Source organism: Phasianus colchicus, chromosome 2 (assembly GCF_987193195.1).
Source record: "Phasianus colchicus chromosome 2, bPhaCol1.hap1.1, whole genome shotgun sequence".
NCBI classification, from domain to species: domain Eukaryota; kingdom Metazoa; phylum Chordata; class Aves; order Galliformes; family Phasianidae; genus Phasianus; species Phasianus colchicus.
Genome location: NC_143437.1, coordinates 42,601,318 through 42,615,275, shown reverse-complemented (window position 1 = coordinate 42,615,275; position 13,958 = coordinate 42,601,318). Strand labels below are relative to the sequence as shown.

The window sequence follows — 13,958 nt, the reverse complement described above, 5'->3', positions numbered from 1 at the left end:
ACCTGGACTGAAGGACAGTGCCCCAGAATATGAGAATGAGCCAAGATATTGTGGGAAAGGACTAGAGTAGGATGATTTTCTATAGCCACGTCCACAGTTGCCAGGATTGCATCTATTGCTTCTGTCGTGCTTAGCATGAGCATCTGGAGCATCATAACAGGGCTCCTTACATCATGTATGTCATTTCCACTGCGTTCACTGCCTGCATCCAAAACCAGACACTGTGTCTGGTTGTGTCTGTCTAAAGACAGTGAAAGATGGGAAACAAGTGGGAAATGACCGCTCCAACAGGTAAACATTTCACTGATAGAGACAATAAGCAAGCCTGTATTCAAAACCCAAGGGAACAGCTCTGACAGTAAATGAAGATACGATTTATACATTCCTGCCTTCAATTCTAATGACTTCATCAGTATAATATCTAGACATCACATATAACTTGGAAAGAAGGAACTAACTCTCATTTCTGTTTTGAATCTTTTCATAAACTGATACTAAGCAGATTAGTGTTCTTTTTCTAGTTAGCATGTCACTTCTGTTGTAGGAAAAAGCTTCTTAAAAATGACCTCTTTTTACACTGGTTTTCTAGAAGACAATAACCCACTGTGATCCTTTGTGATAAAGGGGCTTCGGATATAGGATCATTTTACTACAGCCCCTGATAGTTTCTATGCTGCCAATTGCAGTAGTTCTGTCTATCAGAGTTGTCAAGGTGCCTTAGAAGCTCTCCAGGAGAATTGCCTGTTGTCCATGGAGGCTTTTATGTTACAAAGATATAAATCAAATTCACATCCTGCCTCATCAATGCTGTTGTTTGTTGATTCTTTTTTCTTCAATCAGAAGATCAGCACTAAACACCTATGCCTGATCCATTTCTGCTCTCCACACATGCTCTGCTTCTGTCCATAGAGAACTCGTTAACAGCTGGATCACCATCCTAACTCCAAGTCTTGGCTTTAGCTTGGGACTGGTGTGGATCATATCACTCTGAAATGCATACATTACTGCCGCTGCACCTATGTGTACAGTGCCAAGATCTCCCTGAGTGATAGTAAAATTAGGAATAAATGAGGAACTATATTATAAAGATAGTTGACCTATGCAATAATGATTCATCTGTATCCAAGAGAGTGCAATGAGAACTAATCAGATAGGATTAAAATAAGTTTTTACAGCTATGTTTTACAGTTCAGTTACAGTCTAAATAAGACTCATAAGAAGTTAATTATACTTCCCTCTCTAGCTCCAAGTAATGCTTGTGCATATCTAGCCTGGTCATGGAATATGTTTCCCTTGCCTGCCCACATGAACTTACTCAAATGATGGAGGACTGTGAAAATTCCTTTGGATGGGCAAGAGTGGATCTTTGTCAAGATACACTGGCTCATTTCTCCATGATTTAAGGAGATGCTACACTAGCAAAAGAGAAAGGAGAGATGTCATCACTGTTCCAATGTTCCCATCTAAATTAAGATTTAAACACCTGCCCCAAAGGTGAAGACCATGGAGATATAAGAGGAACAGAAGCAGTAATAGTATTAATAAAAACCCTTTCCAGATTCTGTTTGTTTGAATACTTTTAGAGTTGATAAAGTTGCAAAGCATCTTATGATCAGTAAAAAGCAGAAGATGAAGAAGAGTCTATATTCCAGAACCTATGTAAGAGGACAAAAATACAGTGGAGCCATGAAGAAAAGTCTCAAACTCCACTTTAATTGATCATCTTGTAACATGCTAATGACTCATGCCAACTCTTCAGCATGCTTTTCAAAGTAACTTCATGCGGTTTTCCAAAATAAATGATTCTGCAGGCCATTTAGAGGCCACTAGAGCACCATAAAATGTGCTTTCACAGAAGAATTAGCTTTATTGAAAAGCCACGGGCAATGGTTTGAAGATGGCTGTATGGCAGACATTCACACTGTTTTACCAGAATTTATTGTAAGAACTGAACCAGTAAGAACGGTGACGTGATTTAAAGAGACAGAACAATACCATAACACAAGTCAGACAAAATTAAACAAGAAAATATTAGTGAATGCAGAAAAAGGGAGCTCTGATGCACTGACAGATGCCAAAATCATGAACAAAAAGTATTTGCCTCAAAGCTTCTTTAAAAAAGCAAGGCTTAACCTGCTGCAAGTCTGAGTTGAATATTTAGCTAAACTCTACTGCTAGCTTTATGAGCTGTATCTGATAGCAATAAAATAAATCCTTGTTTACCATTCTATGAATCATGTCTGTTTGACATTTCTTATTGGAACTATGTTATATTTGATAAAATGACTGCTGTTCCAATTTTGAACACTGATGTTAAATTAATGACTCACCTCAATAAAACATCAACCACTTGTGAGAGGAGTTGCTATTTCCTGTACTGGTTGGCTGTTTTGTATGCCCAGTAATGCAAAAGCATTGCTCTGAAAATCCTCTGATTTAGTACATTTCTGTAGCACCCATCACAGTATTGTAGAAGAGTCAGATCCTGTCTGATATTAACATTGGCGAAAACAGACAAGAAGGTGTTGATAGAGCCACCTTAGAAGATTTATTATTCCCTGGCATGATGTAGCACAACCTGCTGTACACCAGCCAACTCCAGTAGTTGTGTTTGGGAAATAGTGAGCCTGGAAGTCTTGGGGCTGCTTGGAGCTGCATGTGCAGATACTTGAAAGAGAGGATCTGGAGCTACTCTGTATAATTCAAAGAGAGAAAAGGATTCCTGGAGGTTCCTGACATTGTAAAGAATAAAACTAGGATTTAGTCCCACTTGCCAGGTCCAATGAGAAAGGGCAAATATATCAATATGGAACATAAAAGAATAAAAACGGAGAACATCAGCCTCTCTTCTGAGCATCTCCTTCAAATCCAGTTCTTTGGCTCTGTTTTCCTTTGCAACTAAAATACAGAATCACAGAATACCAAGGTTGGAAAAAACATCTAAGATCATCCAATCCAGCCGTCCACCTATCACCAATAGTTCTCACTAAACTATGTCCCTCAATACAACAGCTAAATGCTTCCTGAACATCTCCAGGGTTGGTGACTCCCTGGGCAGCCCATTCCTGTGCCTGACCACCCTCTTGGAAAAGTATTTCTTAACATCCAACCTGAATCTTGCCTGACGCAACTTGAGGCCATTCTCTCTAGTCCTATTGCTTGTTACGTGGGAGAAAGAGACCAACTCCCACCTCTATACAATCTCCCTTCAGGTAGTTAGTAAGATCTCCCCTGAGCCTTCTCCAGACTGAACAATCCCAGCTCCCTCAGCCACTCCTCATAAGGCCCGTGCTCCAGACCTGTCACAGCTTCATAGCTCTTCTCTGGACACGCTCCAGGGCCTTGATGTCTTTTTTGTAGTGAGGGACCCAAAACTGAACACAATACTTGAGGTGCAGCCTCAGCAGGGCTAAGTATAGAGAATATGAAATATTACAGGAATAGTTTCATTTAAAGCTCATCATTTCACTCTGACTCAGCTTTCACAGTCGATGCAGAGTTGAATGTAGAAATTATTAGATAAATAGCCTCACATAGTACTGTGATAAGACAGCCCATCAAACAAAACAGAAAAAAGTAGTCAGAGAAAACTGAGCAGCTTTCTGTTTCTTTCATATTTAGATACATAAAAAAATATTTATACATCACAAGAGATATAGGAACCAACTTAAAAAGCTCTAGATCCTATGTTAGAGTTCACTTAACCTTTCTGATAAATGGGGAAGTCGGACTTACAAATTTAGCAAAGAAAAATGAAAGAATTAAAAGGTTTCTCCACTTACGTTCCAGTCTATAGTAATAAAGAAAGGGTGACGTTTAATTTCTTCCACTCCATCGAATCCAGCACCTGACATGAAAAAGAAAGAATCAACATAATGTCATGTTTAGTAGAGTGCTGCACGGCACATCTTCTTCTAATTTCCTTTCCAAGTCCGTTTTTTAAAAACCAGAATCACCATCCCAAATTTTCTTTTAATCAAGAAAACCTGAACAGTACAACTGCCATAACTGTATAAACAAACAATGGCACTTCATTAATGAAAACTTGATGGCTGAGGGTTTTATTTTCCTTTATGTGAGTCTGTTGCCAAGATAGCTCTCTTCGGGCTTCAGGTGAGATGTAGGATTTCAGATGCAGCAGAGCACAGGGACTAGCAAGGAGGAATTCCAAAATGTCCCGATGCTCCCTCAAGGCTATGGCTGCCTACTGCCACCAACTTGCTGTTGATTGCCTAATCTCTCTAATCCTCCTCTACCTCTACAGGTAGGAAAAGCTGCAATACAAGAAAGTTCCCACTCAAAATACCAAAATGCTCCAATTGATTTGAGATAAGGCAACATTTTAGGTTTCCCCTTTTCAAATATCATATTCAAATTTGCATGAGCATCAAAGTCATCACTCTCAGTGGTATCTTTCCTTCACTGTTAATAGTGTTAATTTCCTCTTAAGTTCACTATTGAATATTTTAGAAAACTACTCTGAGATCTGGTAATGAATCTTAATCTAGAGAGACTGCTATTTTGTCAGTTTTGTTGAATTTAATTGCTTCAATGCCATCACAAAAAAACCAACAAGTATTCAGTAATAATTAAACAACTGTCAGAGATGACTTAGGATGCTATTTTGGGGGGTTTGATTAGACTTTTCATCATTTTTTCAGTTGAAGAAATAACACTTGGAAGCAAAGGCTTCACACTGCAATTTTGAAACTGGTTTTTGAAAGGTACGCAGCACTTCTTTACAAGGATGCTGAGTAGCCTGGGTTTCTGAAAGGACTCAGGATTAATAAGCATCTTGCAAAAGGCAATCAGAACCTCACAGGACTCAGTTTTTTATGTTTTTTTATGTGGTATTTTTTAAATGCAGTATTTGTAATGAAGAATCAACATTACAAGCAGTTTTAGAAAGGTCTTGTCAACTCCAGCTTTTGTAAAATGTGACATCTGCTCTCCTTGTGTACACGACATTACCAGTGTTTGCCAAAATGCACTGATCAGGAACAGCTTCCTACAGTCTGCTTAATGTTCACTGATGAGTGAATACAAAAAGCAAAGACTTTATGAACATAGTATGCAGGATTATGTCAGGCCTTCTGGGTAACATTTCAAAAGGAATACAGGTCTGATTACTTCCCTATACTGGTAACCTTATAGTACAGACAAACATGAGTGACGCACATGAGGATAAACAATCCTAGCTTGATATAAAAAATCATATGTGCTGAGGTGACCTTTTGGGTTATGATGAATAGTTCTAGAAAAATGTATAATTAAAATCTTAGAGAGACTAAAGAGAACAAACACTGAACATCACTGCATCGCTATATATATCTGTTGTACACCCGCAATGTGAGTGTGGAATATAGCTGATTCCCTCATCTAGTAAAGGGTATATTTTTTATAGGTAGAAAAGATCAAAAAGGCAGAGAGGAAGAGTATGGAATGACTGAGTAGGCTGACAATTTTTAATGTGGAAACACATGACTGAGAAGCGTATGGGACAGATCAAAAAGTCATGATTGCTTGGAAAGTGGGGATGAGGATCAACCATTCCATATTTTTTCCAGTACCTGATTCAGATCAGGAAATGATCCTAGTAGGAATCAGGTACAGAGCATCCTGGAGGTCTTTCTTCAGACAGCAGCCAGATGTGTGATGTGGAATTCCGTGAAAAAGAGGACACGGATATAAAATACTTATATAGATTCAGGAGGAGACCAGAAAAGTGTATGAAAAAGACATCTGCTGAAGAAATCTGCTTCACTGACAAACCAAAGGAGGTTCAGGAAACTCCTCGCTTGAGCTTAAAGCAGGTGGAGACCAAGAGAGAATTCAGGTGAAGTGTTACACGTTTATCTTATTCTTGCTCTTTGTGATGCAGTTTATGACTTCTAGTTATTCACTAAGAATATACTAAGACTATACTGAGAATAGACTAAGACAGTAACAACACTTATTTTATGTCTTCCCTAGCTTAGTGTTTTCCATGCATAGTCTAAGTCTATACTAGATATCCCAAGCTGAATCATTCCAATTTCAGCAGTTCCAACAGAAAGATGAAACCGACAAAGTTACTCTGAAAAGAATTACATTTAGCAACTCTTCAGAGAAGAAATATCTGTGATAAATGTCTTGTGCTCAGTTGGTGGTGACTGGAAACTTTGTAATGTGCATTCGATGTTCTTTACTAAATGAGGATGAAACTCAAGTGCCAAACCAATGTCAGAGAGCTAGGATAAATGCTACAGACACTCCTAAGTTACTGGTAGCATTCCCTAGGCTGAGGAAAACTGGCAATATATTCAATCTTCTCTGCCCTGTTTCACTTTTTCCTGTTTTGTAGGCTTATGGATACACTACTGTGTGATGGGAAGGAACCACCTTTTTAAGATGACCTATTTGAAACCCACACTTTTTTTGTTCCTTTTTTTTTTTTTTTTTTTCTTTTTTCTATAAAAACACAGAAATCAGAACCAAGCCACCTTTAACTACTTCTGTTTGTGGAGGACTGAAGTGTGCAGTAAGGAATGCAGCAAGCAGTTGACATGGGTATTTGTTTGAAAAATTAGCATTTCCCAATTGAGGCCACCTTGGAGCTCTGGCACAGAAACAATACTTTGTTGGGAATGTGATGGCTTGTCTCCATCTTTGGCTAGCTTAGTGTATTAAAGAGATTTAGGATGGTAATAGCCTAAGTTTGCAAAGAGCAGTGGACTTCTAACTCATAGCAGCTGATTTTACATTGCAGAGAAGACTCAGTCCTTCCTGCAGTTTTCATTCCCTGATCTTCCCTACTGGTACAGCTCACATCTGCCTCCTAGCCCCTATGCTCTGGCTGCAGGCAGTGGCTTATGACCCAGTCCCCTCCAAAGCAGAAGAGACATTGTCTGAGAGTGTTAGCCTTGGGGACAGTCCAGAGAGGCCCTAGGGGGCCATCCTGGCCCTGTGTGGAAATCAAAGGGAAAAGTTACAGTGGAGGTGCTTATAGTACCACCTCTATGGATCCATCCTGAACATTTGAGGCCATTCATCTACTGCCAACAAATCTACAGTGGTACTGGTAAGATACATGCTTTCATAGAGAAAACAAGCACAGAAGTCCCATCTGGATTCTCTTACTTCATGGAAATGAACAGTTCTTGGAATAAGGATGAGGACTGAGAAGACCACTGAATTGCAGCACATGGTGGCACACACTATGGCACAAACCTATCACCTTCCTCCGGACTTCTATTTTTTTGTTTGTTTGTTTTGTTATTTTTTTCTAACTTCACTTCAGCTACAACTTTGTAATCAGATCTACTTGTGAAGAATAATCTGCAACATCAAACCTACTGCCTGCAAGTGCTGCTCTACAGTCCCACAAGGGTCCAAGATGATAAATGATGCTTTTAGATCAAACTGCAAGGTTAAACACATTATAGAGTACAAGGAGTTATATAAAAGTTGTCTCCTATTAATAAGTGAGAACGTAATTACCTAAGATTGTTTTATGCCCGTAATAAAAGTGTCTACGTGCAGTAACAGGAAAATGTTTTATTTGTAATTATTTTTGATGGTTGAATTATTATGGACAACATGAGCATTGAAATAAAATAAGGGGAAAAAGGACGACAATAGGAAACTTGATTATCTGAATGTTCAAAATGAGCAGAAAGATTTTCAAGAATTTTAGTTTCAGCAAATAAAATATTTATTTTTCTACAGCTTTTCTTCAGATATTTTGAAATTCATTCTAAGGTTTACAAGGAAGATATACACTCACTCAATGAAAAAAATTTTTTTTTCATAAAGATCATCATCTCATGCAATTGAAACTAATTGGGACTAAGGAAAAAACAACCACTTATTTGGCCTCTCTGCTGAATCTACTAGCACATGCTTTTACTTTATACTATCTTGACCAAAATCGTCAATTTTGAGGACTCTGAAATCTTTATACCTCTCAGCAGTGTAAAGAGTTCCTGAAATACTCTACATTAATTCACCCACCTGAACAGATCCAGACTTTTGGGGATATGAGAATTAGTCCATTGCTTAATTACTATCAATGCAATAAACTCATACTTTTATCATACAATTTCCTTTCTAAGATGCTTACATCTTCTTTGCCTGATATTCCAGTTAATCTGCTGTAGTAATATAAAATTATGTGCATTCATAATCTGCAATTTGTTATATTTATTCAGAGCAATACTACCAAAGCAGTATTATGCAGACTATTTGTTCGGTAGAGAATTTAGCTTCAGAAAATGACAGTGCCCATAACAAGGGATGACGAAGAATGCAATAATTTCCATTCCTTAAAATTTTGTTAGAAAGAAATAGTATGGTTATCAGATTTTAAAGCAAAATCAGAGAAACAGGACTATGAACTTCCTTCTTTCCCTTCAAAACTCCACTTGCCTTTCAACTTTAGACTATTTTTCCTCTCCCAGAGAAACATACAACCTACAAAGCTGAAGCAGGCTTTGTATTTGCTGGTCTCTGTTCAGCATTTAGGCCAATCATTTAAATATTTCTTCTTCAAATATGTTTTCATCAATTCATTCTCATTCTCAATCAGTTAAAATACAGAAAGCCTTCTGAAGATTTCTACAGCTACATCTAAAGTTTTGGCCATGAAGCTATAAAGCAAAAGCATGTGCCAGTAGATTAAACATAGAGGCCAAAGACATGGTCATTCTCTCCTTATACTGTAGTTGAAGATGGAGAAGATATGTTCTGCTTTGATGCATAGAAAAATTTATCTTTCAATTTAATGAGATCATAAACTTTAAAAAATAAGTTTCTCCTTCATCAGAATGAAAAAATACTGAGGCTAGAATTGTCCTAGCTTATTTCTAATGCTAAGGAACTTTGTTTATTTAACTGATTAACTTTTTTTTTTTCTTAAGGACTAGTATCCAGAACTGCCCACTGACTTTACTGGAGCACGTTTTGGTTGCACAGAAAATTGTGGGAAACCACAAAATGAACAGAGCAGAACAAAACAAGAGACAGAGAACGGAAAGAAAGCAGAAAGAAACAAAGGAAGGGAGGAAAAGTTTATATTTGTTGTTGTGTCCTATCTTCCTGAACATGGATTAAATGTGGAAATTCCAAAAACTCTAGTTTTCTCTAATGTGAAGTCAATTGCTTGCAGAAGTTGAGAAAATGTGTTCTTGCACTTTCTCCTCTATCAGTCTACAAGAACTATTATTAGGTCAAGAGGAAGGATCTATGGGAGTGCATAATTTTTTGCGGGTCATGTGGAGTCCTCCCAGGAGGTGTGGGGTCACAGCAGCATGCCAAAGGACAGGGTCTCCATTCCTAGCCAGCCCCACAGGCCTAAGCACAAAAGTCCTGCAGAAGGAGTTACAATGGAGAAGGAAACCAGGACACTGCTCTTTGGTTTTTCCTTTTCCTTTAAAAACAAATTATTCCTCTACTGATCTAAAAATCTATGAGAAAGCGTGAGGCAAAAATAAACCTTCAATTTTTTTTTAACAGAACAAGATATGATTTTCAAATGAAAAAGATGACAATACTATTATCTGGGTATTATTCACTTGATATGACTATTCTTATTTTTACACATAAAAACTGAATGTTAAATTTTCAATGACAATTATGTGCCTGGCATGGTCTGTGATCTAACCAAATGTAATAAATTCCTTAATAAAACTCCCAAACAAAGGCAGAGATGGCATAAGATACAGAACCCAATATATCCCTCTAGTTTATCACAATTTAAATTGAATTACTAACAAAGGGGGAAAATATGTCAGTGAGAAAGGACATAATATGTCTAGAGCAATAAAGAAAACCAACCATTAAAGTGTTTGTAGCAACCAAAATGAGACAGCATCAAAATGCATTTTAGAACAGGGGAGCTCATGATAAATTTTACTGCCTTTATTTCCCCCACTTCTGATTTGCAGCTCATCTACTCAGAATAAAACAAAAAAGATCCCTGCCATCCAAGTTCTCTACATTATCATATGCATGAGTTGCCTTACACAGTTCATAAATGATGGTGGTTCACTCTCCCTCTTCCTTGAAAAAGAAAATACAAGCTAATAACATGTTTTGTATTCCAATGCTTTGTCCGTGCTCTTTCCAAATTTCTCTAGTATTCTGAAGGTTTCCTGCATTCTAGCAAGGCATCTAAAATGCATGCATAATGAAGAGGATGACTCCCAGGGAAGATGGTCTGAGAGAAATGATCATCAGTTGACAAGACCAAGCATATGTAACAAATGCATTGATTTAATGCATGTGCGTACCTAATCTGTTAGATGGGTTCCTTTTGAAGAGGGCTCGCAGCAGGCTCTGGGCTTCTATGCTCAAGAACTGTGGCATTCCCAGCTTGGCTCTGAAAGGACACAACACTTGAAAAGAAAATAGATTTTTCAAAAAATTTTCTGCATCACACTTTGGTTTAAAGAGCAGCATAGCAGTAGTTAGGAGGAGCAAGCAATGAACTTGCTGACCAAAGGCATGACTATCTAAACATACCACAATACAAACTGAGGGACTGATCTTGTTCTGTTGAAGTTAAAGTATGTTTTATCACTGGCATCACTGGAATAGATCTAATGAATCTCTTAATACTTTTTTGCAAAACCTTAAGAAGTATTTTTCCTATGGAATTAAAAAATTTTTTTTAGTATGTTGGAATAATTTTGGGAATCCAGAGAAATTTAAAGACATGAAGTATCATGAAGATAATACTAATAAATCATATATTGATTAGGGAAAATAACACTTTTCTCTCAGTGATTCACAGCTACAGAGAAGACATGTAACACCACTGATAAAGGATAAGCTTCAAGCTCTGAAATACTTGTGCTGCACGTAACATTAAACGAGTAGGAAATTCTCTAATGAAAAAAATGTGAAACCCTCAAAAAACAGAACATAAGCTGTCCTCCAGAATCTATCTCCACTTCCGTATGGATAATGATTGTATAATTCTGTATTACAGACACTAATACATATTTCTTTTGTAAGGCCTGTTTGGTAATTCACTTCCTGCTATTTGCTCTGAAGACAATTTTAGAACCACACATAGGATTTAGCTATGAATGCCTTACAAAGCTTTGAAAAACTCATTATGCACATTATTATTCTCTACCTTTCATATACCTTGGACCTACAGGCTGCCCCAAGTGTATAGCTAACTCATAGTTAAGGGAATGAAATAGATTTTGATACTCACTTGAGTATAAGAGCCATTGTCTCCTTTCTGTCTTTTCCCTGGAATGGTAATGACCCTGTCAGCATCTCAAACTGTGGAATAAATGATAAATTGAGTAAGTGTTGAGACAGCCTTAATAGCTCATCACACACCAACCATTTTCTGTTTATTTCAAACAGAACTGAAAAATTGAGAGGGAATGGCCTAATAAACAGTAGTTATGGAAAAAATGTCACAGCAAGTCTAGATTACGCAGAATATTATGGACCAGTATGATTACTTAGTTCAAGGGTCTTAAATTGTTTACACTGATACTTGATGGTAAATTTTGGTAAATTTGGGGAAAAGCATCACATGTGCTGCTATTTCCAGCACTGATTCTGTGGCCAATATTGGAGACAAGATGGATGCTATTGGCTAACCAAAACTTTAGTTTGAACAAATACAGTTGTTTTTAGGCATTTGGCATAGACTGTGCTGTGGGGCAAATGAATTCACCATGCCCTTCTGAGGGAATTACATACAGCTGTGTCAGGGAAGCATCACGTTGGTATGAGGAAGAGGTTCTCCACCAGAGGCTAGGAACTAGAACAGACTCGCCAGGGCAGTGGTCACAGCCCCAAGCTGCCATAGCACATCTGGACAACATTCTCAGATGTGCGGTTTAGATTTTGGGTGGTGTTGTGTGGAGCCACGATCCTCATAGGTGTCTTCCAACTCAGGATATTCTTTTTATCTGAGTCTTATCACCTTTGTTGATTGCATATTTGCACTACTTATACAATCTTGTCTATTTGATTGATGGTATACTTATACAATCTTGTCTAATATGGATTCGATAGCAGGTCCTTCATGCAGCTCTAGACGCAGTGTTTCATGGGGCTATGAGTGGTAGCTGATGAAAGTTATGCATCAGCAATTAAAAATAGAACATAATTCATCCAAGCATGAAGGAGGACAGTGTCCATTAAGAGGAAAATGAACAGTTATCCACTTGTATCTGAGATTCAGGCTTTGGATCTCTTCTAGGATAAGTACCTGCTAATTAATGCTCGTTATTGTAATTAAATACCTCTTAAAGTAGGACAGTCTCTTCAACCATTATGTAGTTTCTGTAACTTATTGCACAAAAGCTTCACTGCTCTCTCTTATCTGAGATTAAATACAGCTGTGCCATAAGAAAACTATCTGAAGGCATAAGAAAATTCTACCTGTGAAACTGTTAAGCTAGTTTTGTGAGGAGGGTAGATGAGAGGCTTAGAAGACAAATAATTAATTGATAATAATTAATTGAAGGACTTTTTGCATTACGAACAAATTACTTCAAGATAATGAAATATGAGCCAGCAGCATGGAAAAAAATATTTTAAAAGGTTTGTATGACTGAAAAATACAGACAAGATTTGGAAAATGCAAAGGTTTTCACTCCTGCTTGATTTAAGAAAGTCAAGAGAGCAGTTGCTTGACAAAGGAGGAAGAAAGCAGCTTGTCTGCTAGAAAGAAACGTGATAGAGTAGAATTGTTGAAACTGCCTAAATGACAGAGAGCTCAAGAGCTATTTTCAAAATAACTGTGACCTGTAAGAGCCTCTGTCGTGACAAAAATGGTCATATATCCTTGTGACAAGGGGCAGAGAAGATCACTTCCCAGAGCAGTAATGAAAGTGGCACATATTGTACAAAACCCTCATCATGATTTCTAAAGATTTTCCTTTATGTTCTAGGCAAGTATCTAATATTCACTTACGCTTGCTCATGTCACTTTGCTGTTACAATAGATCTAATTTAACAGCACTAACAATGACTGCTACAGCTCGTTTATTTAGACAGAAATGGGCTTGAAGCTGCTGATGTATATGATAACTGATACATGCTATTGCTTGGCCAATGGCTTTGTGAGAAGATGACAACCGTAGTTCCAACCCACCAGGACATCAGAGACAGATCTGCAAACACACTATGTGTGCAGGGCCAAGCAACCTGAGGGCAAGAAATTCAGATGCAGTGTTGAAGGAGGAAGGAAGGAAAGAAAAAATAGAAGTTGCAGGAGGGAGCAGGGGAAGTCACTTGTCCTAGAGGCTGCAGGGAGTATTTACCACACTGCTCCAACAGCTAGCACTTTGTTACCAATTTTACAAGTCTAATACTGAGACTAATGCAGATTCAGGAGGAATGCACCTAACATCAATATTTAAAGTGAACTGCCTTTATAGTATGGTAAATATACCAGAGCTTTTGACTACAGTGAATTCTACCGAGCAGCAGCTGAAAGAAAGCACTGGTTCTTATAAATGCTGCCTTGATTCTAAAATCTGTTCAAGATTAAAAATGAAACAATGAAACTGAAGAAAACTATGAAAAAATAAATATAGTTAAAGCTGCTGCACAACACTCTGGTTTCCTGTTTTTTTTTTGTTTTTTTTTTTTTAAATATCAAGACCCTTGCTAAACCTAAACATGAAAACAAGGAAGTCTTTGCTGCTAATGTTTTACATAAGTTCAGAGTCATATGGGTCATGATAGGTTGACTGGGAGCTGAGCCTAGGTGTGAACAAACTTTACAGCATTTTTGGCTATTAAAGTGAAATCCATAGTTTTGCTGGGAAATGCACTCTTCACTCTTCCCGCTTCCCCATCTGTATAAACCATCTGTTGGTTTGTTCCTTGCCTCCCAACTACTCACTTCTTGGGTATTCTGGAGAGCTGCCCTCTCAAAGCCAGCACTTCAGAAGACATTGTCTCCTTCCAGCTTTGGCTTCCTTTCCATACCAATATTC

The 13,958-nt window shown here is 37.8% G+C and overlaps 1 protein-coding gene across 3 annotated transcripts in view; it reads right to left on the bottom strand.

Moving 5' to 3' along the window:
• The window catches only part of RPS6KA2 (ribosomal protein S6 kinase A2), a 155,968-nt gene that overhangs the window by 36,304 nt on the left and 105,706 nt on the right, over positions 1–13,958 (bottom strand). For all 3 annotated transcript variants that reach the window (XM_090135532.1, XM_090135533.1, XM_090135534.1), the window contains exons 9-11: positions 11,204–11,274; positions 10,269–10,357; positions 3,783–3,847 (exon numbers count right to left, since the gene is read on the bottom strand). In XM_090135532.1, the coding sequence (XP_089991658.1) occupies positions 3,783–3,847; positions 10,269–10,357; positions 11,204–11,274 (225 nt within the window). The remainder of the gene's footprint in view (positions 1–3,782; positions 3,848–10,268; positions 10,358–11,203; positions 11,275–13,958) is intronic.